The 23,381-nt window shown below is 61.1% G+C and overlaps 1 protein-coding gene across 1 annotated transcript; it reads left to right on the forward strand.

The window, feature by feature from the left end:
* The first annotated feature begins 1,962 nt into the window (after positions 1-1,962).
* WSCD2 (WSC domain containing 2) lies at positions 1,963-22,378 on the forward strand. The gene is made up of 8 exons (XM_075435111.1): positions 1,963-2,437; positions 8,790-8,904; positions 11,110-11,294; positions 12,254-12,375; positions 13,178-13,352; positions 14,273-14,437; positions 16,729-16,929; positions 20,260-22,378. The coding sequence occupies exons 1-8, from the start codon at positions 2,062-2,064 to the stop codon at positions 20,610-20,612; spliced, it is 1,692 nt and encodes a 563-aa protein (XP_075291226.1). The 5' UTR covers positions 1,963-2,061; the 3' UTR covers positions 20,613-22,378.
* Positions 22,379-23,381: the final 1,003 nt, after the last annotated feature.

Consider the following 23,381-nt stretch of genomic DNA (forward strand, 5'->3'; position numbering starts at 1 on the left):
GCGTGGCTTCATCCCAGGAGAAAACCCTCCGTGGCTGGGGGGGTTTGGAGGAGAGGAATCCTGCCGAGGGAAAAGCCAAAAGCCACCGGGGGTGGCCCCGGGTAGCCCTGGCCGTGGCGTTCCCGGGGCAGCGCCGTGTCCGTCGCGGCTGGCGCAGTGCGGACGGGGATGCTGAACCCTTCGGTGCTGGCTGGAGAATAGAAGATGCCCTGGCCTCGACCCCTGCAAAAGCCTCGCTGGGAGGCACAGCGGGCACTTCTGGGAGGAGTGGTGGACACCCCGGCAGGCTGTGCTGCCATTCGGTGTGACCTGGTCAGGCTGGAGAGCTGGGCAGAGAGGAACCTCATGAAGCTCAGCAAGGGCAAGGGCAGGGTCCTGCACCTGGGGAGGAACAACCCCAGGCACCAGTACAGGCTGGGGCGGAGTTGCTGGAGAGCAGCTCTGTGGAGAGGGACTGGGTGTGCTGGTGGATGACAGGGTGACTATGAGCCAGCAGCGTGCCCTGGGTGCCAAGAAGGCCAATGGGATCCTGGGGTGCATGAGGAGGAGTGTGGGCAGCAGGGCGAGGGAGGTTCTCCTCCCCCTCTGCTCTGCCCTGGTGAGGCCCCATCTGCAGTGCTGGGTCCAGTGCTGGGCTCCCCAGTTCCAGAAAGATGAGGAGCTACTGGAGAGAGTCCAGCGGAGGGCTACGAGGATGAGGAGGGGCCTGGAGCATCTCTCCTCTGAGGAGAGGCTGAGGGAGCTGGGCTTGTTCAGCCTGGAGAAGAGAAGGCTGCGAGGGGACCTTCGAAATGCCTCTAAATATCTGCAGGGTGGGGGTCAGGAGGACAGGGCCAGACTCTATCCAGTGGTGCCCAGCGACAGGACAAGGGGCAACGGGCACAAACTGAAGCCGAGGAAGCTCCAGCTGAAGATGAGGAAGAACTTCTTCCCTCTGAGGGTGCCGGAGCCCTGGCCCAGGCTGCCCAGGGAGGCTGTGGAGTCTCCTTCTCTGGAGATATTCCAACCCCCCTGGCCGCGGTGCTGTGCCCCCTGCTCTGGGTGACCCTGCTTGGGCAGGGGGTTGGGCTGGGTGACCCACAGAGGTCCCTGCCAACCCCGAGCATCCTGTGTGATTCTTTGTGATTCTGTGTGGGCTGGAAGGCAGCTGTGGGTGTAGGTGGGAGAGCCACGATGGGGACAACCCGTGGGACACGTCGTGGTCCTGGGGCCAGCTGGCATGCAGAGATGTTCGGATCCAGGCGTGAGATGCGCGTGGATGTGTCTGCTCATCCTCTTGTGGGTGAAACTGGGTGAACCAGAACTCCTCCATGGGTCCCAGACCCGTCCTGCAGCCCCTCTCCTACGCGACCAGAGCCGTGTGGGCTCCGGAGCCGGGACTCGCTCCCACCGCGCCGTCTCCCACCCGCCCCGCGTCCTGGGGTGCTTTCCTAAGTGTCCCTTTCTCTTTGGCTCTTTTGCAGGTGGAGATTTCTTACCCTGGGAGTGAGGTGAACGTGGCTTCCTCAGACAAAGGGGCCCAGTGAGCGTTTCAGACCCCGAGACGCGTCCGGGGACTTTTCATTCTCTGCCTGAAAGGGCGACGGTGCCGTTTCCATTAGAGAGATGCTTGCGAGAGCCGGTGCCGCCGAGCGGAAAGGCGAGCGAGAAGAGCCACGTCAGCTGATCGGCTTTCAAATCACCTTCAAACCCTCGATTTCCTTAACATGATCCCTCCATCAGCCGAGTCCCCGGGGCACGGCCGGGGGGCTTTGCCAGGAGGAGAATAAACCGGGGACGGCGGTGACAGCCAGCGCTGGAGAAACTCCCCGTGCACGGTGTGGGGCTTCAAAATCCACCCCCGCTGCCTTCCTCAGCTCTCTTGGACTTTCTGGGGTCGGGCAATCGCTTTACCTCACCCTGCAGCCCCCACTCTGCTTTTGGGACACCCGTGTGCTCCCCTGCTTCACCCCGGGAGCCGACTCCAGCCCAGGAGGGGCAGAAACCACCCCCGGGAGCATCCCTGGGGCCGGAGAGCAGGTCCCCCGCGGCGCCGGCTGCCGGGGAAGGGATGAAGACGCTATGGCCAAATTATTGGTAAAACTCCAGCGGTATTTTCGGCGGAAACCCCTGCGTTTCTTGACGCTGCTGGCTCTCTACCTGGCGGCCGGCAGCTTGGTTTTCCTGCACTCGGGCTTCGCCAGGGAGCCCGCGGTGACGGGGAGCCAGCGCGGCCCCGGGGCCGGCGAGGGGCCAGGGCTGCCCTACCTGGGGGTGATGCAGCTGAGCCGTGGCTTCAGAGCGGCGGTGACGATGCCGGAGGGGGGACGGCGGCACGGAGCCTGGTTCAAAAGCACCTCCAAGGAACCGGCGGAGAGGGGCAAAGCCGGAGACTACGGCAGCAGCCGGAGCCGGGCACTCAGGGGCAGGAGCGGCCGCGAGAAGGAGGAGGACAGAGGTAAGGGCTGGGGGCACGCGCGTCCGGGCGGGGGTCCCCCCTCTTGGCCTCCCCCGGGGCAGTGGTCTCCGAGCTGGTTTGGTTGTGCACCCCTACGAGGAGCAAATTTCTGAGCGCAGCCCTCCCTATAAATATGTATTTATTTATTTATAAACCATGTGCTGCGTGAGCACGGAGATTTTCTTCCTGCGCCCCAACGGACCGCCCTGCGCATCCCTTGGGGCGCAGCACCCCGCTTTGGAGACCACTGGTCCAGAGGGTCTTCCCGGGAGGGTCTTCTCCTCCCTCCTTCCCCTCCTTCTCCCCTCCCCAAGTGCCAATAACCCACTCTCCTTTTTCCATTTTCACCCTTCCTCGCTTGTGCATCGTCAGGCTCCGAGTCGCACCTTGCTGGGGTGGGTGCTTTGGGGGCTGCCAGCCGGGGAGATGCTGCCCCCCATCTTCATCCCATCCGCTGGCTGTGCCGCGGGCCAAATCCGGTCTGAATTCCGTTGGCCCCGCTGAAGGTTAAAGCCGGATTCGTGGGCGGTCGCTCGCGCTGCTGGGGTGTTCAGGGAGGGGCTGGTGGCGGTCGCCGTGCGGGCAGGGCTGGGGTCTTTCACGGCGGGAGAACCCTGCTTGGGGTGGGAGCTGCGCTGTCGAGTGGGACCGTGATTGACGAACGGGGATCAGCGAACGTAGTAGTTCTCATTGATTTTTAAAATGCCATCTATTTATCCCGAAGGCAGCTGTGTGCAGGCGGAGCTGCGGGCTCGCTCTGAATTTTGGGTGGCTGGGAGCTTCCCGTCAGGGCTTTGGCATCCCGGCGGTTTCTCAGCTCGTCGCCTCCCTCCCCGGCACCCACGAGCACCCCGTGCCATCCACCCCCACCCAGATGCACCCCGTGTCCCCTCTCCGCTGGCTCTGCGGCCCCCCCCCCAGCAAAGGAGCATCTCACGCCTTCAGTGAAAGCCGTTAACGATTTCTTGTCGTTAATAAAGCGGGCAATCCAGCTCGCAGCTCCGGCGCCGCGCAGCTCGGCGTTCAGGGCAGGAGCCACCGTGTCGGAAACTCGGGAGGGAATCGGGAGTCGGAACCGCTGGGGAGGTGTCGGGATGCTGCCGGGCTCTGCTCTGCCCAGCGCTGCTCGCTCCGCTCTCCTGAGCCCCTGCTTGGGTGGGATGGCTGGTGGGGGGCTGCGCGCCCGTGGGGAGCCCTGGGGCCCGGGAGGGCTGCTTTGGGTGAGCGATCCCGTGTCCCAGAGCCGGGCTGGCTCAGGAGCTGCCCCGAGGGGTTCCCCAGGCTGCCCGGGCTCAGGATGGAGCAGGGGGTGCGTGGCTTGGAGAGAAGTGGGAACCCCCAACCCTGTGGCAATCTGGGGGTCTGACGGAGGTCACCGCGCTGAGCCAGGCTTGGTGCCCCTGAGCCAGGCTGCTCCCGGGGCACGGGGTCTCCTCGGCCAGCGGCTCTGCAGCAGGTCTGCACCCACCTTCACCCCGGGCAAGGTGCACACTCCAAGGCTCGGGAGAAAGCAGGAGGAGAAAAGGCTCATGGTGCTTCAGGGACTGCCTCAGACTAAAACGAGACGAAAAAGGGTTTCCCCATCGTGTCCCCCCCCGCGCAGAGGCGTCTCCGGGAGCGTTTCTGAGGCGCGTGTGGCCGCGTCGCTCCGTTAATGCGAACTGACGTTTGGCGAAGCCTTCACCAGATGGTTCTCCAGGCTGTCAGTCACCGTCGAAACCCCGAGCAGCGCTCCCGTCCCCGGCCATATGCGACGCGTCCGCCGCGATTAACCTGTGCCGCCGCCTCCCCGTGCCCGGCCATGGCGGGGGCTGTGACGGGTGGGGAGGGGATGGTGGGCTCGGGCACCGCTGGCTCTCGCTGCCCGTAGGCGGTCTGGGAATCTCGCCTTTCCCGTTTTCGTCTGGCGTGGGCGGTGGGTAGTGGGAGCCAGCGCAGGGCTGGCAGCCGGAGGGGACGCGGCGCCGTGGCACGAGCATCTCGGCAGCTCCCGGGCGGGATGGTGTGGAGAAATTCTCCGGCTTGAGAAATCCCCGGAGCCCGGCGTGCCGGCGGGGCTGTTGGAGTCTCGGGGGACGGGCGCTGAGCACCCGCTTCGCTCCCCTGCTCCTCCCCGACGCGCCCGCTGCTCCCCCGGGGCCGGCTGGCAGGAGCCGGCAGATCGTAACGGCGGTGGTAATTAAGCAGGGGGCAGCTTAATAAGGCGGCTGTGGAGGCTCTGCCACGTGAAATCATTCCAGGGGGAATACTGCTCCTAAGTCAGCTCTGGTTTAGTTAGCGCGATGTGCGGCTCTGGCTTGCCGGGGTGATGTGCCTTGCTACTCTTCCCCCTCTTCCTCGTCCCTCTCCCGGCTGTGCCGTGGAGCCCCAGGGCCAGGCCAAGGCACGGGGCGAGGGCAGCCCCGTCTGCCAGGGAACGGCTTCGGCTCGCCCGCATCCCCGGGCCAAGGCGCGTCTCCTGCCTCGGCTCTGGGGCATTTTGGGATGGTGAAGCCGGGCGGAGCGAGCACCTGGCCCAGCCTGGTGATGCCCAACATTGCTTCTTCTCTGCCTCATCCATCTCTGGTCCCAGCCTGGTGATGCCTGGCATCTCTTCCTCTCTGCCTCATCCATCTCTGGTCCCAGCCTGGTGATGCCCAGTATCGCTTCCTCACTGCCACATCCATCTCTGGTCCCAGCCTGGTGAGGCCCAGCATCGCTTCCTCTCTGCCACATCCATCTCTGGTCCCAGCCTGGTGATGCCCAGCATTGCTTCTTCTCTGCCTCATCCATCTCTGGTCCCAGCCTGGTGATGCCCGGTATCGCTTCTTCTCTGCCTCATCCATCTCTGGTCCCAGCCTGGTGATGCCCGGTATCGCTTCCTCGCTGCCACATCCATCTCTGGTCCCAGCCTGGTGATGCCTGGCATTGCTTCCTCTCTGCCACATCCATCTCTGGTCCTTCGCTGGGCATCTCCAGCCGTTCCCAGCAGGGCTGGGCTCCCCTCTGACACACGAGCGAGCAATGCCATGAGGAAAGGGGGACCGGCCACCCTGGGCACGCAGCCGAAGATGTCCCTGGATGTTCTGACACCAGTGCGGTTGTCCCAGGGGTGGTCAGCATGGGCCACCCTTCCTGAAGCTGCTGCCAACGTCCTCCCGCTCTTTCCCATGCTCACATGGAGCATTTCCCTTCCCAATGCCTGACTCACATCGATAGAGCCAGGGTGAGCCCCAGCCCGTCGCCGGCGAGCTGGGAGGGCTCCATGCCCAGCGCCAGGCTTTCGATCAACCAGCTGGAAGATCACGGGCAGGGCTTTGTTTCAGGCGTCGCCCTGTCCTGCCTTTGGCTTGCGAAACGGCGGCGGTGGGTGCCGGGGGAGCCCGGCGAGGGGCCGGGGGATTTGCTGGGATGCTCCCCGGGGGGGTCATCAGTGACCCAAAGCGATTGCTGCCCGGGCACGCCGCGGGTCGGGGTGGTGTTGAAGGGGTGCGACTCGCTTCCCCATGCAAGCGGGGTCACCAGAAGGCCCCGAGGGTGGGCACATCACCCCGGGGGTCCCTGCTCGCACCCGCCCCGTGCCCGCTCCCGGCGGGGACCCCAGAGCCAAGACCATTCATGCCCGTGTGCTGGAGCACGGCCAGGAGCTGCGGTGCTCTCTGGAAGACCGAGCTTTACGTTCAGCTTTCCATGAAGATGTTAAACAGGAATTTGGGACGCCTGCGGCCCCCGGTGACCAGCCGAGCTCCTGGAGGAGTGAGACGTTGGGGGGATTCAATGTCTGGGTGGATCTGTGTGTCTCTTCCCACGCGTGTTTCCAACGCGCTCCGAAATTCCTGGTGAGAGCTGCCTGCCGGGGCAGGTCCCCGTCTCGCTGCTGAGCACCCTCCCGCAAGCTACTGAGGAGCTACCGGAGAGAGTCCAGCGCAGGGCTGTGAGGATGAGGAGGGGACTGGAGCATCTCTCCTACGAGGAGAGGCTGAGGGAGCTGGGCTTGTTCAGCCTGGAGAAGAGAAGGCTGCGAGGGGACCTTAGAAATGCCTCCAAATATCTGCAGGGTGGGGGTCAGGAGGAAGGGGCCAGACTCTTTTCAGTGGTGCCCAGCGACAGGACAAGGGGCAACGGGCACAAACTGAAGCAAGAGGAAGCTCCAGCTGAAGATGAGGAAGAACTTCTTCCCTCTGAGGGTGACGGAGCCCTGGCCCAGGCTGCCCAGGGAGGTTGTGGAGTCTCCTTCTCTGGAGATATTCCAGCCCCGCCTGGCCGCGGTGCTGTGCAGCCTGCTCTGGGTGACCCTGCTTGGGCAGGAGGTTGTGCTGGGTGACCCCAGAGGTCCCTGCCAACCCCTACCATGCTGAGATTCTGTGAAGCTGTGCCCAACCCAACCACGCGCCTCTCAGCATCTCCCCCTGCTCGCTCCTCCCTTGCTGCCTGTCCTCCTGTCTCCCTAATTATTCCAGTTGCCTTCCTAACGAGTCGCAGCGCGCAGGTGCCGAGAGCAGTGGGTTGAAGGTAACACACATCAGCCACCCGGCTCCGTGCACGTGACTGGATCATCCTCACGCTGGTTAGCTCGGACCTGCCGGAACCTGTTCAGCGCCGCGGAAACGCCGCGCTGTGCCGGGAGCGATCGGGAGCGAGGAGTTCTGGCTCCTTGGTGGTTGAAATTACCGGGCGCTTTTCAATCTTTCTCCTCTGCCTTCCTCCAGGCTGGCGTGGGGTTTGCAGCGCTGGTGGGGTCTGCGCCGAGCGGGGTGGTGGGGAGGCTGGGGGTCTACGTGTGGGGCACACCATCGACGTGGGGTTGGTTGGGGGACCCCCCCAACAGAGAGAAGATGCAAGGAGGTGGGAAGCATTATCCCGTAGCGTGGTTTGGTATTGAAGTGGCACATGTGGAGATGGTCTGCTATTAGAGGGATAGTTTGGTGTGTGGTGGAAACATGGAGATGGAAGGAGGGGCACGGGGTGGTAAGCACGTACGGGAAGGTGCACGTCGCTTGCCTAGAGCCATGGCTTCCCTCGTGACCAGAGCAGGGGAGCCCTCACCTCACCTGGTCCTGTGCTGCCAGATGTCCTGGTGCTTTCCCAGAGCCCCTCAGCCAGGGTGCTGGGGCCAGAGCCCTGGGGGGCACAGCTGGAGGGGCGTTGGGTGCGGTGGAAAAACAGCTCCTTGGCTTGGGATCTGGTGGTCCTGAAGAGACAGGAGCCTCTCCTCTTGTGTCCCCATGCCAGGACTCTGCAGCAGCAGCCCAAGGCCAGAGGCCGGTGGCCACGGCACAGGCTCCAGGATTTCTCCAGGATGGGGTCTCCCTGTGCCAGCATCCTGGAAATGGTGCCCTGAGAGCCAGCTCTGCCATTACCTCCATGCCGTAAGACCCGGCCACTTGTCCCCAGGGCCACCCTCCCCTCTCCCTGGGGTACCCGCACTGGGTGGCTGACCTACCCATCCTCTGCCAGAACACGTTAATGGCCACCTCGTTAGCTGATTACCGCATGGCTAATCCCACCAGCTCCCGAAACCCCTGTTCTCCTCGGGCAGCAGCAGCTTCGAGGATGCTGAGCATCCCTGCCCCAGCGCCGCATCCCTGCCCGGGAGGAGGAGCGGGGCACTAATGAGGGCACTAATGAGGGCACCTAACGAGGAGACTGAGCGGGGACGGGGAAGGTGCTGGCGGTGCAGGGCTGCCCAGGGACGGCTCGGGGACCGGCTCGCCCCTAACGAGCAGCCGATGCGGAGCGTGGCAACGGGGATGGAGGTGACGAGATGGCTGTTTGTTGTCAGATTATCGGGAAAGGCTGCATTTGTCAAACAAATTATTTCATCTTAACTATTTATTCAGCTCTGTTCCCCGTCTACCGGCGTCTTCATTTGCTCTCAGCTGAGGCGTCAGCCTTTGCTTTGCCAAGTGTTAGCGCTGGGCGAACATCCTCCGCAGCGATGTCTGGGGCTGGGGAAAACGAGCTGCTGGCTGGGGAAAATTTGTTTTAAACTGTATTTCTCCTTTCTGCCCACCCCAATGTTCCTGGCAGGGCAGAGTGAAGGGGACGGGATATTTTACCGTGTAACTCATCTCTTTTTGGAGCTGCTTTGCTCAGTGGTGAGGCCGGTGGGGAGGAAGAGGACGGAGAGGAGAAGGCTCGGTGTGGAGCTGCAGCACCCTTTCTACCCGTAGTAGGATACGGATGCCTACCTTTCCTTCCAGCGGCTGCAGGGGCATGTTGCAGCACCCCACGCTCGTGTTTCCAAACCAAACGAACAGGGCACGTTGCTGCGCATCCCTATTTAGGGAAAAATCAAAAAAGGAGGGGGGTGGAATCAGTGGGCTCAGCCCCGGCTGGTTCTTATCCCCCTCTCCCCTACCTCCCACCCCAGCAAGATACATCGGCTGCTACGTGGACAACACTCGCCGGCGAGCGCTGCGTGGCGTGTCCTTCTTCGACTACAAGAAGATGACAGTCTTCCGTTGCCAGGACAACTGCGCCGAACGGTAGGGCGGGAGACGGGCACCGCGGCTCCATCAATTCCCGCACGCCGCCGGCGCGTCCCTGCCGTCACCGTGCCCTGCTCCGGCCGCTCCCCTCCCCTCCCTCCCACCTTCCATCTCTTTGCTGTAGATTTATGTCATTTTTGATTTTGTTTTTTCTCTTAATTCACTGGTGTTTTCACAGAATCACAGAATCACAGAATCACAGAATAGTAGGGGTTGGAAGGGACCTCTGTGGGTCATCTAGTCCAACCCCCCTGCCGAAGCAGGGTCACCTTTTCCAGGACCCCAGTTTCCTCCCCTAGAAAAAGGTCACTGGGGGGATGATGGGCTCCATCCTTGTGCGGGGCAGGGGGGTGTAAGGGCTCCAATTCGGTGCTGGGGGAGCTGGCCCCACCAAAACACCATCCCCCACCAAAACACCCTCCCCAGACCTGATAGAACCGTAGAACGGTTTGGGTGGGAAGGGAGCTTTCCAGGCCACCCAGTCCAACCCTCTGCCATGAGCAGGGACGTCTTCACCCGGGTCAGGCTGCTCAGAGCCCCGTCCAGCCTGGCCTGGGATGTTCCCAGCGATGGGGCATCCACCACCTCTCTGGGCAACCTGTACCAGTGTCTCACCATCCTCAGCGTAAAAAATTTCTTCCTTATATCCAGTCTAAATCTCTGCTCTTTGGTTTAAACCCATCGCCCCTTGTCCTGTCACAACAAGCCTTGCTAAAAAGCCTGTCCCCATCTTCCCTACAAGCCCCCTTTAAGTACCAGAAGGGGTAAGAAGGTCTCCCTGGAGCCACCTCTCCCCCAGGCTGACCAGCCCCAGCTCTCCCAGCCTTCCCAGCTGTCCAAGCGAGTCTGGGCTCAGCTGAGGAGACACACGGATCCCTTGCTGCAGAAATTTTCTCCTTTCCCCAGCGTCACATGAAGGATGTGCCCTAAACATGCTCTGTGCCGGCGGGGCCGGGGGGCATTGCAGGCAGTTTGCTGCCTCCAAACTGCCCCGGAGCCGAAGCCCGCCCGTGCGGCGTCCCACGGCACCTGGGGACATTGCCCCCAAGGGCCGTCGCCGGTCCCTGGGGCAGCGGCTTGTCCCCTGCGTAGGGCTCGGCCACCTCAGCAGGACGCTGGCCGTGACGGGCGCGTGCCGTGGGCTGAGCGGATCGCTGCGGTGCGTCCTCGGCAGTGCCGACGCGGGGCTGCTCCACGCCAGAGCCCCCCTGCAGCACTGGCACTGGGACTCGCCGGGCTGGCACTGCCCCTCTCCACTGAGTTTCCAGCTCCGCTGGCGCTCGGAAAGCGCCTGCCTGTGCCGCAGTCCCCCCCCTTTCACATCCAGTCTGTATCGAGCACCGCAGCTCTCCCACTTCGAAGGCCGGCGAAGTCCCCGTCGCTTATTCCTGCTCCACCACCACCCGTTGTGTCCTTCCTCCCTGTGAGGAATGTCGCTGCCTCCCGCTTGATGATGTCTGTGGCCCGTGCAGCCCTTTTTCCCTTAGGATAGGATAGGGTAGGGTAGGGTAGGGTAGGGTAGGGTAGAATAGAATAGAATAGAATAGAATAGAATAGAATAGAATAGAATAGAATAGAATAGGATAGGATAGGATAGGATAGGATAGGATAGGATAGAATAGGATAGAATAGAATAGAATAGAATAGAATAGAATAGAATAGAATCATAGAATCACAGAATGGTAGGGGTTGGAAGGGAACTCTGTGGGTCATCTAGTCCAACCCTCCAGAATTAGAATAGAATGGAATAGAATAGAATAGAATAGAATAGAATAGAATAGAATAGAATAGAATAGAATAGAATAAGACTAGAATGGAATAGAATTAGAATAGAATAGAAATAGAAATAGAATAGAATAGAATAGAATAGAATAGAATAGAATAGAATAGAATTAGAATAGAATAGAATAAGACTGCAATGGAATAGAATAGAATAGAATAGAATAGAATAGAATAGAATAGAATAGAATAGAATAGAATAGAATAGAATAGAATAGAATAGAATAGAATAGAATAGATTTCCAGCTGGAAGGAATCTCCAGTGATCGCCTAGCCCAGCACTGTGTCCTTGGGATGCAGTGCTGCTTGCAGCGCTGGCTGCGAGCTGCCGGCAGCGAGGATGCTCCTGCAAAACCCTGTGGAGCTGGGGGGATGCTTGGGAGCGTGCTGAGCCCCCCCCCCCCCCCATCTCCCTCTCCCCAGGGGCTACCTCTACGCAGGGCTGGAGTTCGGCGCCGAGTGCTACTGCGGGCACAAGATCCAGGCGTCGAACGCCAGCGAGTCCGAGTGCAACATGGAGTGCAAGGGGGAGAGGAGCAACACGTGCGGCGGGGTCAACCGGCTCTCCGTCTACCGCCTGGAGCTGGCCCAGGAGTCTGCCAGGAGATGTGAGTGGGTGGCAGCGATGCGGCTCCCGGCTTGGCCCCCCGGAACGGGGGGAGAGCCAGGTTGGGGCTCTGGAGAGGTGGGCTGAAAGCGGGTCAGGTCTGCGGCTGCGAACCGTGGGGGTCCCCCTGCGGGGGTGGCTGCCGGCCGCGGGGGGGTGGAGCGGGGAGCCCCACGGAGCCTGCTGGGAATTTGGGGAATTTTAGGGGACTTTGGATGAAGAGATCTTTCCCGATGGCCGGACAGGACCATCACTGCATTCAGTCTGTGCTGCCAGGGGAGCTGGCTGCGGGATGAAGGATGCGCGGGAGCTCCTGAGAGAGCCAAGGGTGCTCCCCAGCAGAAGCTCGTTTGGCTCCCAATTAGGCAGCACTATAATTACCCACATTTGCTGCTTTTCTTTCCTCATCCCCAAGCAATGGGAGAGAGGGTAGCTGCGCTCCGAGCTCCCACCACCAGGCACCTGGTGGAGCAGCAGCCCCGGAGAGGGGCCGAGGGTGCCCGGGTCTGCGCAGCGGTGGGCGAGGACCTGGGATGGGACCCTCCAGGGCACCGATGCCGGGGAGGGGACACCAGGCCAGCCCCAGACCTGCTCTCCTCGCTGGCTCCATCCCTCCTGCAGCCTGGCATCACCGAGCTGATAAAAATAGGGAGGGGAAAAAATAGACCTGACTTTGCTGCCGGGGCTTTTGCTCTGATTTTGTGCCCTAAGCAGCCGGGTGAGCTGGTCAGCCAACGCGGCTTCGCAACCGGAGGGTGACGAGAGCCGGAGAAAAGCAGCCGCCGTGCCGATGGGCGGCTGGAGAGGAGCGGTGGGGGACAGGGACACCGGGTGCAGGCAGAGGCTCCAGCTCCCGAGCCTGGGGCATGCAGGGTGACAGCGGCGTCGTATTTGGGGTGCAGCCCCCGCTCCTCGTGGCCGGGCTGGCATCGCCCTCAGTGTGGCCTCTCTCCCTCGCAGACGGCAGCGCGATCTTTCGGGGGTGCTTCCGCCGGCCGGACAACGTCTCCGTCGCCCTGCCCGTCAGCCAGCTGATGCTGAACATGTCGGTGGACAAGTGCGTGGATTTCTGCACCGAGAAGGTACTGGGAGTGGGGTGCAGGTCGAAAGCTTCATCATCTAAATCTTCATTCTCAGAAAGGGTCACGCTGGGTAAATTTTAATCTGATTTTTTGTAATTATTGTGTGTATCCAAACCACCAGTGATCATATTGCCTGTGCCTCTGCCGTGGGGAGGGACCGGAGCGCAGCTCCCCGCAGGGGCAGGGTCCTGCTCTGGTTCAGCCCGCTCCTGGGGTCCGATGTCGAAAAGCAGGGAGGGAAAGGGCTGGCAGTGGGCATTGCTGGAGTATTAACTATAATTAGGTAAATTCCCAGGCAGAGGAAGGGAAAGGCCTGCGAGCGAGGACGATCCTGTCCTCCCTTTGTGGCATTCTCGGCAGAGGATGGCGGGGAATAAACCATCCCACAATTAAATACGAGCGGCTGCTCGGTCGCTGCCGGGAGGTGTAAATAACGGGAGCCCCTTGGTTAACCCCGTGCTGCCGCAGCCTGGCAGTAAATACTCGGAATTCCAAGCTCAGAAACACCAGTGAGGCTGCCACAGGGCTGTCCGTGGGCTCTTGGTAACCTTGGCATGAGTGGCAAACTCACAAATGACGTGCCAAGGGAGTGCCAGTGCCCGGAGCATTGCTCGGGTGGTTTTTGGGTGTCTGCAGCGAGCTGCTTGTGCAGCCGGCTTGAGGGATGCTGCGGCCAGCTGGGAGGATGCTGTGACCCACCCTGCGCTGCACGGCCAGGATGGGCGCAGGGGGCAGAGGAAGGGTCCGCCATGGGGGACGGGGACGGTGCCGCCGGCTGCCCTCCGTCCGCCCGTCCCCGCAGGAGTTCCCGCTGTCGGCCCTGGCCGGGACCTCCTGCCGCTGCGGCTTCCCCACCACGCTCTTCACCCTGCACGAGCGCGAGGACGAGCAGCTCTGCGCCCAGAGGTGCGCCGGCGAGGAGTTCGAGAGCTGCGGCACCGCCGAATACCTCCTCGTCTACCAGACCCAAGTGCAAGGTGAGCCGGCGCCGGGCTCGCCCCGCTGCTGCCGGGCAGGGGACGGGCAGGGACCCCTCCGGCGCGGGTGCCAGCACTGGTTTCCCAACCCCTTCCCGGGGACCCTGGCAGAAAGTGAGCCTGAGCTTGCAGCATCTATTTGGCTTTCATTAAAAATTACCAGTTATTTTAATTTCCTGGGAAATCAGTTCTCCCCTGAACTTTAATTACTGACTCGGCCGTGGGAGCGAGCAGTTTGCCACCTGCCTCTGGCGGGATCCCTCCGTGCCGGTGCTTGTCCCTCCGTGTCACCAGCAGTACCGGTGAGTCAGAGCTTTGCCAGCCCCGGGTGGGACAGGCTGCGGGGAAAAATACGGAGGGAAAAAAAGCTGTGACCGGGCAGAAAGTCCCCAGGAGGCTGCGAAGTGAGGGCTTCCGTCCCCCACCGCCCTGCAGGTCCCAGCGCTGGGACCGATGGGGACGGGGAAGCACGGGGCGAGGAGAAACCTGCTAGTGGGAGAGGGAAGGGCTGAACGGAGCGAGGGAGGATCCGAATTCCAGCGGTTTTGCTTCAGAGCGGCTCGGTCAGGAGACGATCCCTGCTCCGGTGTTTGAGGCCGTGCTGGGAACGCTGGCGCATTCGTCGGTACGAAAAGCGGGAGTGCTGCGTCGCAGCTGCACCCGGGTGACTCGCTCTCCCCTGATCACGCAGGCAGCGAGCAGCCGGTAATGGCAGAGCACCTCCTGCCCTCTTCTTGGGATTTTTTGGGGGGTTTGGGGGGGTTTCTGTGCTTTAGGCAGGGCGGCTTTCCCTATAGCAGCCTCCTCCCTGCGCCAGCGTCTTCCCGGGACGCGGCAGCATGCCGTAAGGAAGCGGGATATCTCGGTGGGAAAAGCCCTTGACCGCAGCCCTGACGTGCCTTGGCCGGCTCTCGCTGCAGACAACCGCTGCATGGACAGGAGGTTTCTCCCCACCCGCGCCAAGCAGCTGGTGGCCCTGGCCAGCTTCCCCGGCGCCGGCAACACGTGGGCACGCCACTTGATCGAGCTGGCCACCGGCTTCTACACCGGCAGCTACTACTTCGACGGGTCTCTCTACAACAAGGGTGAGAGGGGGGGTTCGTTGCTGGGGGTGTCCCGGTCCCACCTGAGCCGGGAGAAGGTCCCGGTGCCATCCCTCGGGTCTGCGGGAAGGGGAAGGCAGAGCCGGGTGCCGCCCGTGCTGCTCCGTGGGGTGGTTGGGGCTGGATGTGTCCTGCCTGGAAGGGTGTCAGAGCGACCCGACATTGCGTGTGCCTTGCCTGTAACCTCCCCGTGCTGTCCACTGACCCTGGCCAGGACCAGTTTGGGACAGAACTGGAGTTTCTCCATCATGCTGGTGGTTTTTAACCCACCGTGGGGGTTGGAACTTTCTAAAGGAGGAACCGGAGCAGCTCCGACCCTGGCAAACAAGGCAATTCCTGCATTTTTTTTTTTGCCCCAGGAGAAGGTCGATGGGGTTTTGTGATCACGTTTCCCCAGGAGCTGGGCTTGGCACTCTCACCCTGGGATGCATAAAGAGCCAAGCAAAGGAAAGTCATGGCTGCGCGGTGAGGAGGACTCGTGCAGCCTTCCAGCGCTGGGATCTGGGAGCGGGTGGTGGTGGTGGCACCAATATCCTGGAGGACGGATGTCCCCACGTGGTCCCCTGGTGGGAAGCCGCAGAGAAAAGCAGCAACGTGTCAGGGCACCCGGGGAACACCGGCACCCAAATTAATGAATATTTGCAGCGCAAAAAAGCACCGATGAGCTCATGAGGGCGTGGAGGAGAGAGCTGAGCTCACTTGCCTGCTCTCCTTGGGCTGAAGGATTTGGTGGAGATCCATCTTCCCGTCCTGGGCGACATGGTTATTTGCTCAGTGGATGTTTAAGGGAGGAGGGATGCTGTCACTCCCACCCCTCGTGCCCTCTGGGGCAAAGCAGTGCCAGGGCTGATAGCACGTGGGCTTTGGGGACTCCGAATTAAGCAGCAAGGATAAGTTTGAAGCCAAAAACACCTTGAGGCAGGCATGATGCTTCTTCAGGCAGAAGCCAGCTCCTCCCAGGAACCCACCATATTACAAGGGGGAGGGAAAAGACCAGTTCCCCCATTTTGTAGCCATTTACAGTGGTTTTATTCATAGACCTTGAATGTTTCTCCTGCTTTTCCTTCCGCTTCTGTGGCTCCAAGAGGAAATCCTCCTTCCCTCCTCAGCCGTGGCAGAGCTGGGATCTGTACCTGGGGTACCCACGTAGCTGGCGGGGTCTGTGCCTGGGGTACCCGCACAGCCGGCCGCGGTCTGTACCCAGGGTACCCTGAAAGCCCCCCTTGCCCAACACCACAGGCAGCAAAGCCCATTTCTTTGAGATCTGCCAAATTCAGCCTTTCGGAGATGGAGATGCTCTGCGCTGAGGGAGGGAGCCCGGACTGTGTCACCCACCCGGGGCGCAGCCGGCATCTCCATCCCGCGGAGGGGAGCATCACCAGGTGAAAGTCTCGGTGAGGTTTTGCTCGTCTGACCCAGCGCCGGTTTCGGGTTTATTCGAGGCTGAGCGCGTCGGAGGGCCCGGAGGTATCCAGGCAACTGGCGTATTAGCCATCACGTCTCTGCATCGCACGGCAGGGCTGCTGAAAGCAAATTACACATCTATAATTGATGTAATACAGCTACTTACAGCTTATCTCCCCCCTCAGCTCGGCTCAGCGCTGCCGACGTGCTGTTCCTGGGTAGTTTGGGTCGTGCTTTGCGGGGTCTACGGGTGCAAAGGGGCTGGGAGCGATGCCGGGCTCATCCCCGATACACCATGCAGGGGACATGGGGGACAGCAGTCCCCTCTCTGGACCCCCAGTGGCATCACTGCAGCCCCTGGGATCATCTGCAGCCCCGTGAGCGTGGAGGTTTTTACCCTTCTTAAATTATCCAGAGGGTTTAAACGCTGTGGCCAGGGAGGTTATAGCTGTAAAAAGATGTTCTCGAGCCCACCAGTATAAGCTTAAGGAACATTAATGCGGTACGTGGTTATTTCATGCCCGTGTGCCTGGTGCAAAGCTGGGCTGTGCAATACCGGGCTGTTGGAGATCATCTCGCTGCGAAGAGCCGAGCAGGCTGGGGAGGGGACAGCCCTGCTCGGTCCCCGTGCCCGCTACCGACCCTCTTCTACACAGATTTTACATCATGGCTTGACTCATAACTCAGGCAATTAAAGGACTTCCATCTGGGAGAGGGGTGCAAATTCTACTTCAAGCTTCTGCTTTTATCCAGCTGTATTTTGCAGCCTGGTATCCCCCCGTCGTTCACTTTCCCCAGCTCACTTTTAATATTTTTATTAACGTTGGCACCAGCCGCTCCTCAGGCACCCGCTTGCTCTGTCCCGGCAGGGTTCAAGGGCGAGAGGGACCACTGGCGAAGCGGGAGGACAATTTGCATCAAAACCCACGAGAGCGGCCAGAAGGAGATCGAGTCCTTCGACTCGGCCATCCTGCTCATCCGAAACCCCTACAAGGCGCTGATGGCGGAGTTCAACCGCAAATACGGCGGGCACATCGGCTTCGCGGCTCACGCCCACTGGAAGGGCAAAGGTAGGCAGGGGGGCTCCATCCCAGCTGCCGGAGCCGTTGAGCTGTTGTTAAAGCCCAGGAGAGCCCGAGTGTGGTCGCCACGGAGGAAGCCCGGGCTGTGCCACCCCTTTGGGGTCCCCATGTTGGAGAGGCATCTCCTGGGCTTGCAAGCGGCACGACCTGCAGCATCCACCTGGCATGGCCACAGGCTCCTGCATGGGTCAGACGAGACGAGATGGGATGGGTTGGGACGGGCTGGGATGGGTTGGGACGAGATGAGATGCGATGGGTTGGGTTGGGACAGGATGGGATGGGATGAGATGGGTTGGGATGGGATGGGATGGGTTGGGACGGGCTGGGATGGGTTGGGACGAGACGGGCTGGGTTGGGACAGGCAGGGATGCGTTGGGACGAGATGAGATGCAATGGGTTGGGTTGGGACAGGCTGGGTTGGGTTGGGACGGGATGGGTTGGGACGAGACGGGATGGGTTGGGATGAGATGAGATGGGACAGGATGGGTTGGGATGGGATGGGTTGGGTTGGGATGGGATGAGATGGAATGGGGAAGTGGAGGAGCTCAGCAGTTCAGAGCCATGTTGGGTCACAAGGGCAGCAGCAGAGAGGTGACAGTGCACAGGGACTGACAGCAGCCTGGTGCCAGCAGGGAGGGAATGGGTTGGGTGGGCAAGAGCCCAAGGGCCCAAACTCTGCCCCTTCTTGGGAGCAGCTCTCCGAGGCCAAGGGCAGCTGGCCTGAACACTTGGCTGGGCAGATGGAGAGCAAGGAGAGGTTAGAAAAAGAACAGGATCCATCTGACATCTCTGTCCATCGCCTGGTGGGCACACGCATTGGTGGGGGGCTGCAGCATCCCCAAGCTGCCGCTGAAGGAGATCTCCCAGCCCCGGTTAGCCGTCCTTCCCCAGGCAGAGGCGCAGGAGAACGGCCCCAGCCGATCCACAGGGCAATGCCTGCAAGACCCCGGGCTGGGGGAAGCCCCCAGCCCCTTTTTCGCGCCGTCCCTCTCGCCGGTGCCAGCAGCAGGAGCCTGTCCCTACGGACAAGGCGATGGCAGGGTGTTACTTCTGCGCGCCCAGCTGCTCCGGAGACGCTACCTTTCCCATGCAAAGGCGTATTGTGGAGGCTTGTTAATTATAGCAATTTACAAATTGCTGTTGTGGAATTGACTTCATTGGAAAGAGTTAAAATATTTAGCTTGATTGAACATCTGCTACCCTTAATTCAGAGTTTATTTAAGGGGAGCTTTTGCTGTTGTTGCTGTGATGTGCCTGGATTTCGTTATCGCCATGTGCTCGCGGTGCCAGGGGACGGCCCAGCCCCACTCTCCCCACTGCCCCATCCCATAAAACCGGAAAGAGAAGAGAAAATTCCCGCTGCTTGCTCGGTGGCTTTCCTCCTGGGGCAGGTCCCTGGGCTGGCGTCGCCCCCGCTGTGGTGGGGCACGAGGCTCTCGCTAGATTTCACAGAATCTCAGCATGGCAGGGGCTGGAAGGGACCTCTGTGGGTCACCCAGCCCAACCCCCTGCCCAAGCAGGGTCACCCAGAGCAGGCTGCACAGCACCGCGGCCAGGCAGGGCTGGAATATCTCCAGAGAAGGAGACTCCACAGCCTCCCTGGGCAGCCTGGGCCAGGGCTCCGTCACCCTCAGAGGGAAGAAGTTCTTCCTCATCTTCAGCTGGAGCTTCCTCTGCTTCAGTTTGTGCCCGTTGCCCCTTGTCCTGTTGCTGGGCACCACTGCAAAGAGTCTGGCCCCGTCCTCCTGACACCCAGCCTGCAGATATTTAGAGGCATTTCTAAGGTCACCTCTCAGCCTTCTCTTCTCCAGGCTGAACAAGCCCAGCTCCCTCAGCCTCTCCTCGTAGGAGAGATGCTCCAGTCCCCTCATCATCCTCGCAGCCCTCCACTGGACTCTCTCCAGTAGCTCCTCATCTTTCTTGAGCTGGGGAGCCCAGCACTGGACCCAGCACTGCAGATGAGGCCTCACCAGGGCAGAGTAGAGGGGGAGGAGAACCTCCCTCGACACTCCTTAATCCACCCCAGGAGACCATTGGTCTTCTTGGCAACCAGGGCACACTGCTGGCTCATGGTCAACCTGTCATCCCCCAGGGCAGATTTTTATCCCGTCTGCTTCACCCCAAAGCAGCCGGGCAGGGAACGCAGGGCAATCTCCGTGCTGGAGCCCCGGCACCATGAGAACCTTCTGGAGCTCTCCTGGTCCCAGACCCCCCCAGACCTGTCCCACACCTCGTGCCCCCAAGGGGAGGGGTGGGACCCTTCCCTTCCCTCCACCCCAGCACGGTCCTACTTGGACACACATCAAAATACATCACCAAATTTTTTCCAGAGAATGTATTGTGTAATTAGCTGATGAGTTAATTGTCAGGTTAATTAACCATTGGAACAACTTACTTGGAAAGATGGAGATTTTCCATCGCTTGAGGACTTTAACGGGACTGGGAGGGTTGCTGAGAGCCGAGGTCTGGCACCAGGGAGGGGTCGGAGACCCCCGTTTCGCTGACCCTGCGTGGGTCCCTGTGGGACCATCACCCCCCCACCCCCCGCCCTCCCACCAGCGCGGGAAGCTAATGCTCAACGGGGACGGGTCGTTTGTGCCAGGTTTACAATTAGCACTTGGGCATGGGGTTAAATAAATCACCCAGAAGACCAAAAAAACGTGATTAAAGGTGAGTAACGAAGGCGGGGCGCAGGGCCCCCATCCCCAGCCTTCCCCGAGCAAGCCCCCTGCTCCCCGCAGCCCGGCTCCCCAAGCCATTTCCTTCCCCCAGGAACTAATTTTGGGGCAATTTTGGAAAAAAAGCCGTGCCCTCTCCCCAGCCTCACCCGCAGCTGCCGGTGCCGGGGGGGCTTTTCCTTCCCCCCGCCCCATCCTCAGCCCCGCGTGGAGCCCGCGGGTGCCGGGAAACCCCCGCTTGGTTCCGTGGCATTAATTTTAACGATATCCCTGGAGCGGCTCCAAAGCAAAGTTTTATGTGATACGATTACGCCAGGTGAATTGTCCCATATCTGTTTAATGAAACAGATACTGTGTTTAACGATTCTTTGGGGAATTAAATCCAGTTAAGCTATTAATCAGGCATTGGTTTCTGGGGGAGGACAAGGAGAAGAGGCAGATACCCAGAGCTTTTACGCGTCGCGAGATGGATGTGCACGGCGCTGCCGGGAGAGTTGCGGCTTATAACGTTTCGTTATCCCTTTTATCACCTGATTTTTGCGGGAGGATCAATTAGCAAGAAGGAAAATGGAAAGATTTTGGCTGTTGGGAGCCGGGGGACGGTTCGTGACCCGCTAACCGTGCCCTCCACTCCTCCCAGAGTGGCCGGAGTTCGTGGCCAACTACGCGCCGTGGTGGGCGACCCACACGCTCGACTGGCTGCGCTACGGCAAGAAGGTGCTGGTGGTGCATTTCGAGGACCTGAAGCGGGACCTCTTCGCCCAGCTGCAGCGGATGGTGGGGCTGCTGGGCATCGCCGCCTGCGAGGACAGGCTGCTCTGCGTCGAGGGACAGAAGGACGGCAACTTCAAGCGATCCGGCTTGAGGAAACTGGAGTACGACCCTTACACCCCCGAGATGAGGAAGGTGATCAGCGGCTACATCAAAACGGTGGACACGGCTCTGAAACTCCGAAATCTGTCGGGGGTCCCGGATGACTACTACCCAAGATGATGGTGATGACGGCGTGGGGTGGGGACCTGACCCTGCGTGGCGAGGAAAGGCTTGGTCTTCCCGGTCTCTGTCTGCTTCCACCCAGTGGGTGGCTTTTCTTTTAATTCTCCATCTGCTGCTATTTGCCGTTAATCAACTCCCCGCATGAGCAACGAACGGTCCCCAGCCATCGCTGAGCTTGCCTGGCCGACGCCGATGCGGATGCCTTCCCTGCTCCGTCCCGCTCCTCTTCCGGCTGCCGCAGCCCTCCGTGGCGAGGCGATGGGATATTTCTGCCCGTCGCTGCGATGCTCGGGCCGTGCCCACCGCGCTCCCCGGCGATGCCGCAGGAGCCGAGCTCCCCGGCGTGGGGATCCCCAAGCTCCCTTCGCTGCCGGCCGTCCCCGGATGGAGCCCATCGACCTTCCCGAGGGAGGAGAGACCCGAGGGATTGGCCCTGGGTGGGCGATGCTCCTGTGGATCCCAGTTGGTGGTGATGGAAAGGGGGGAGGCTGCGCTGGGGAGAGCGGTGCCGCCAAACGAGGTGGCTGCGTGTCCCCCGTGCACCGTCCCTTGGTTCTGCGGGGACCCCCCCTAAGCCTGGACATGGGGTGGGGGGGTCCCTGGGGCGAGGCTGGTGACCCCAGCCACTGTGCTGGGCAGTCCCTTGGTTCTGTGGGGACCCCTCCCTGAGCCTGGACATGGGGTGGGGGGGTCCCTGGGGCGAGGCTGGTGACCCCAGCCACCTTACCGGGCAGTCCCTTGGTTCTGCAGGGACCCCCCTGAGCCTGGACATGGGGTGGGGGGGGTCGCTGGGGTGAGGCTGGTGACCCCAGCCACTGCACTGGGCAGTGCCGCCGTGGGAGGGGGATGCTGGGAAGGGGGATGCTGGCCCTGGACAGAAAAGCTTATGGGACCCACAAACTGGTCCGTGCTTGTTTCTAACACTCACGAGCCAGGGCAGCCCCCCAGAAGGAGTTCTGGGGGCCACGAGCAGGAGCCGTGCTGCAGCCCCGCCGCATCAGACCCTGGGGCTGAGCTTTTTGGTGTCCCTCCGGCCGCACCCAGCCCCGCAGCGGGTCCCTCGCCCTGCCCGCACCCTCGCCCGCTGCCGAGCAGGCGAAGCCAAAGGATCTCGGGGCGCGTTGGGAAGATGCCGATCTCCAGGCTGGCTTTGTGCAGAGCTGCATGCGGTCCCCGGCCGTCCCCCACCCCGCGCCGCCCACCCAGCCCGTCCCCATCCTGGCTTTGCCCCAGACGAGCTTCCCCCCCCAGCTCCTTCCAACTGCAAGTCCCCTTTGGATGTGGGTGCAAAAGCCATATATTGTACGCAGTCTTTTCTAGCGTTAGGTATTTAATGATTGGCTTTGAACTCTTGATCTTGATAGAAACACATGCAGGGGTCGGAATGTAGAGACACTGCTCAATCTGTGTTCCAAGAGAGAGAAGAAAACTCCACGGAGAAAAAGGAGAATTTAAATAAAATATATTTTTCTAACGTGCGTGCGGAGCGGAGGTGGGCAGCGATGCCAGGGCCGGGGGGCTCCCAGTCCCTGTTTTTTTGCATGGAGGTGGGCGGTTGTGTTTCTAGGGAGCAGCTCCCCTGTTTTTAACCCTTCCCGTGACAAATGGCTGGAGGTGTCCCCGGAGGGTGGTGAGCCCAGTCCCGGCTGTGGGACTCGAGCTGACCCCGTGCTCCTTCGCTGGCGGCGGCCCCGGGGCTGCCTACCTCGGTCAGAACAAATCCTCAGGTCAACCCAGCTATTAAAGGAGAGTTTTTGTCGCTACTCTGCCTTCCCGTGTGTTTGTGGGGCCACCCGAGCACCCCGGCACCGGGGCTGGGCGTCCCCCGGGACGTGGGAGCGACTGCAGGGCGGCTCCTGTCCCTGGCCCGTGATCGCGTTAATGCCGCTCCCTCACCGAAACCGCTGACAGCGCAACCAAAGCGGCTCCTCCTGGGGAGTTTTATTATCTTTATGATGTCCTTAAAGGGCGGCGTGTTCGGGTGCGTGGTGGGAGCAGGGAGGTTTGCTGCAGGCTGTGTTCCCGTTGCCTCCCGTCCTTCCTCGGCTCCGGAGCGGGAGCGGGCTCGGTGCGATTTATTCCTTTCCTCTTGGCCCATCACTCTCTTATCTGGAGTTGCTGAAATACCTTTTTTTTTATATATATAACATTGGCTTTGCAGCGATCGAGACGCTCGCTGAGCGTGAGTTGTCCTGACAGGCATCGCCTGCGGCAGGGGCAGCGTTCCCTTCCGCCCCTCGGAAGTAATTAAACCCCAAAAGCCAATTAATCTCCGAGATAAAACAATTCAGAGGTGCCGCTGGGTGCAGCCAGGGCTGCTCAGGGTCCTGGGCTGCGGGTTGCGAGGCGGCGGAGTGGGGAGGGGGACTGCGCCCAGCGCAGGGACCCCCAGCTTGGGGACCCCCCCGCCCGGGGACCCCCCATCCGCAGAGCCCGGGGGCATCGCCGCCTCCACCAAACCCCTTCCGAGCCTACAGCGAACAGAGAACGCTCCCTGCGCACCAGCGGTACCAGCTCACCTCTTCCCCCTGCCATGGCTTCAAGGACCAAAGCTTAATGTCTTTATTTCACTGCATTTGCTTTTTGGGTTGTTTTTTTTTTTTAATTTGCAATGAAACGGAGCAATGGGAAGTCCTGGCCGCCCCATAAGTGTCTGCGGCAGAACTGGCTGCGCCGGCACGCGCGTGAGGGTCCGGCTCGTGAGGGTCCGGCCCTTTGCCTCAACCCCGGCTCACGCAGCGTTCACCCCGCACGCGCGGCCGAGCC

The sequence above is a fragment of the Opisthocomus hoazin genome, chromosome 13 (genome assembly GCF_030867145.1).
Source record: "Opisthocomus hoazin isolate bOpiHoa1 chromosome 13, bOpiHoa1.hap1, whole genome shotgun sequence".
In the NCBI taxonomy this organism is placed as follows: domain Eukaryota; kingdom Metazoa; phylum Chordata; class Aves; order Opisthocomiformes; family Opisthocomidae; genus Opisthocomus; species Opisthocomus hoazin.

What these genes read in the sequence shown, in the direction of transcription:
- WSCD2 (XM_075435111.1), top strand. Translation starts at nt 2,062, where the DNA reads ATGGCCAAATTATTGGTAAAACTCCAGCGGTATTTTCGGCGGAAACCC. An exon ending in CAGGACAACTGCGCCGAACG is followed by an intron (nt 8,905 to 11,109) that starts GTAGGGCGGGAG and finishes CCCTCTCCCCAG; the next exon opens with GGGCTACCTCTACGCAGGGC. An exon ending in TGGATTTCTGCACCGAGAAG is followed by an intron (nt 12,376 to 13,177) that starts GTACTGGGAGTG and finishes CCGTCCCCGCAG; the next exon opens with GAGTTCCCGCTGTCGGCCCT.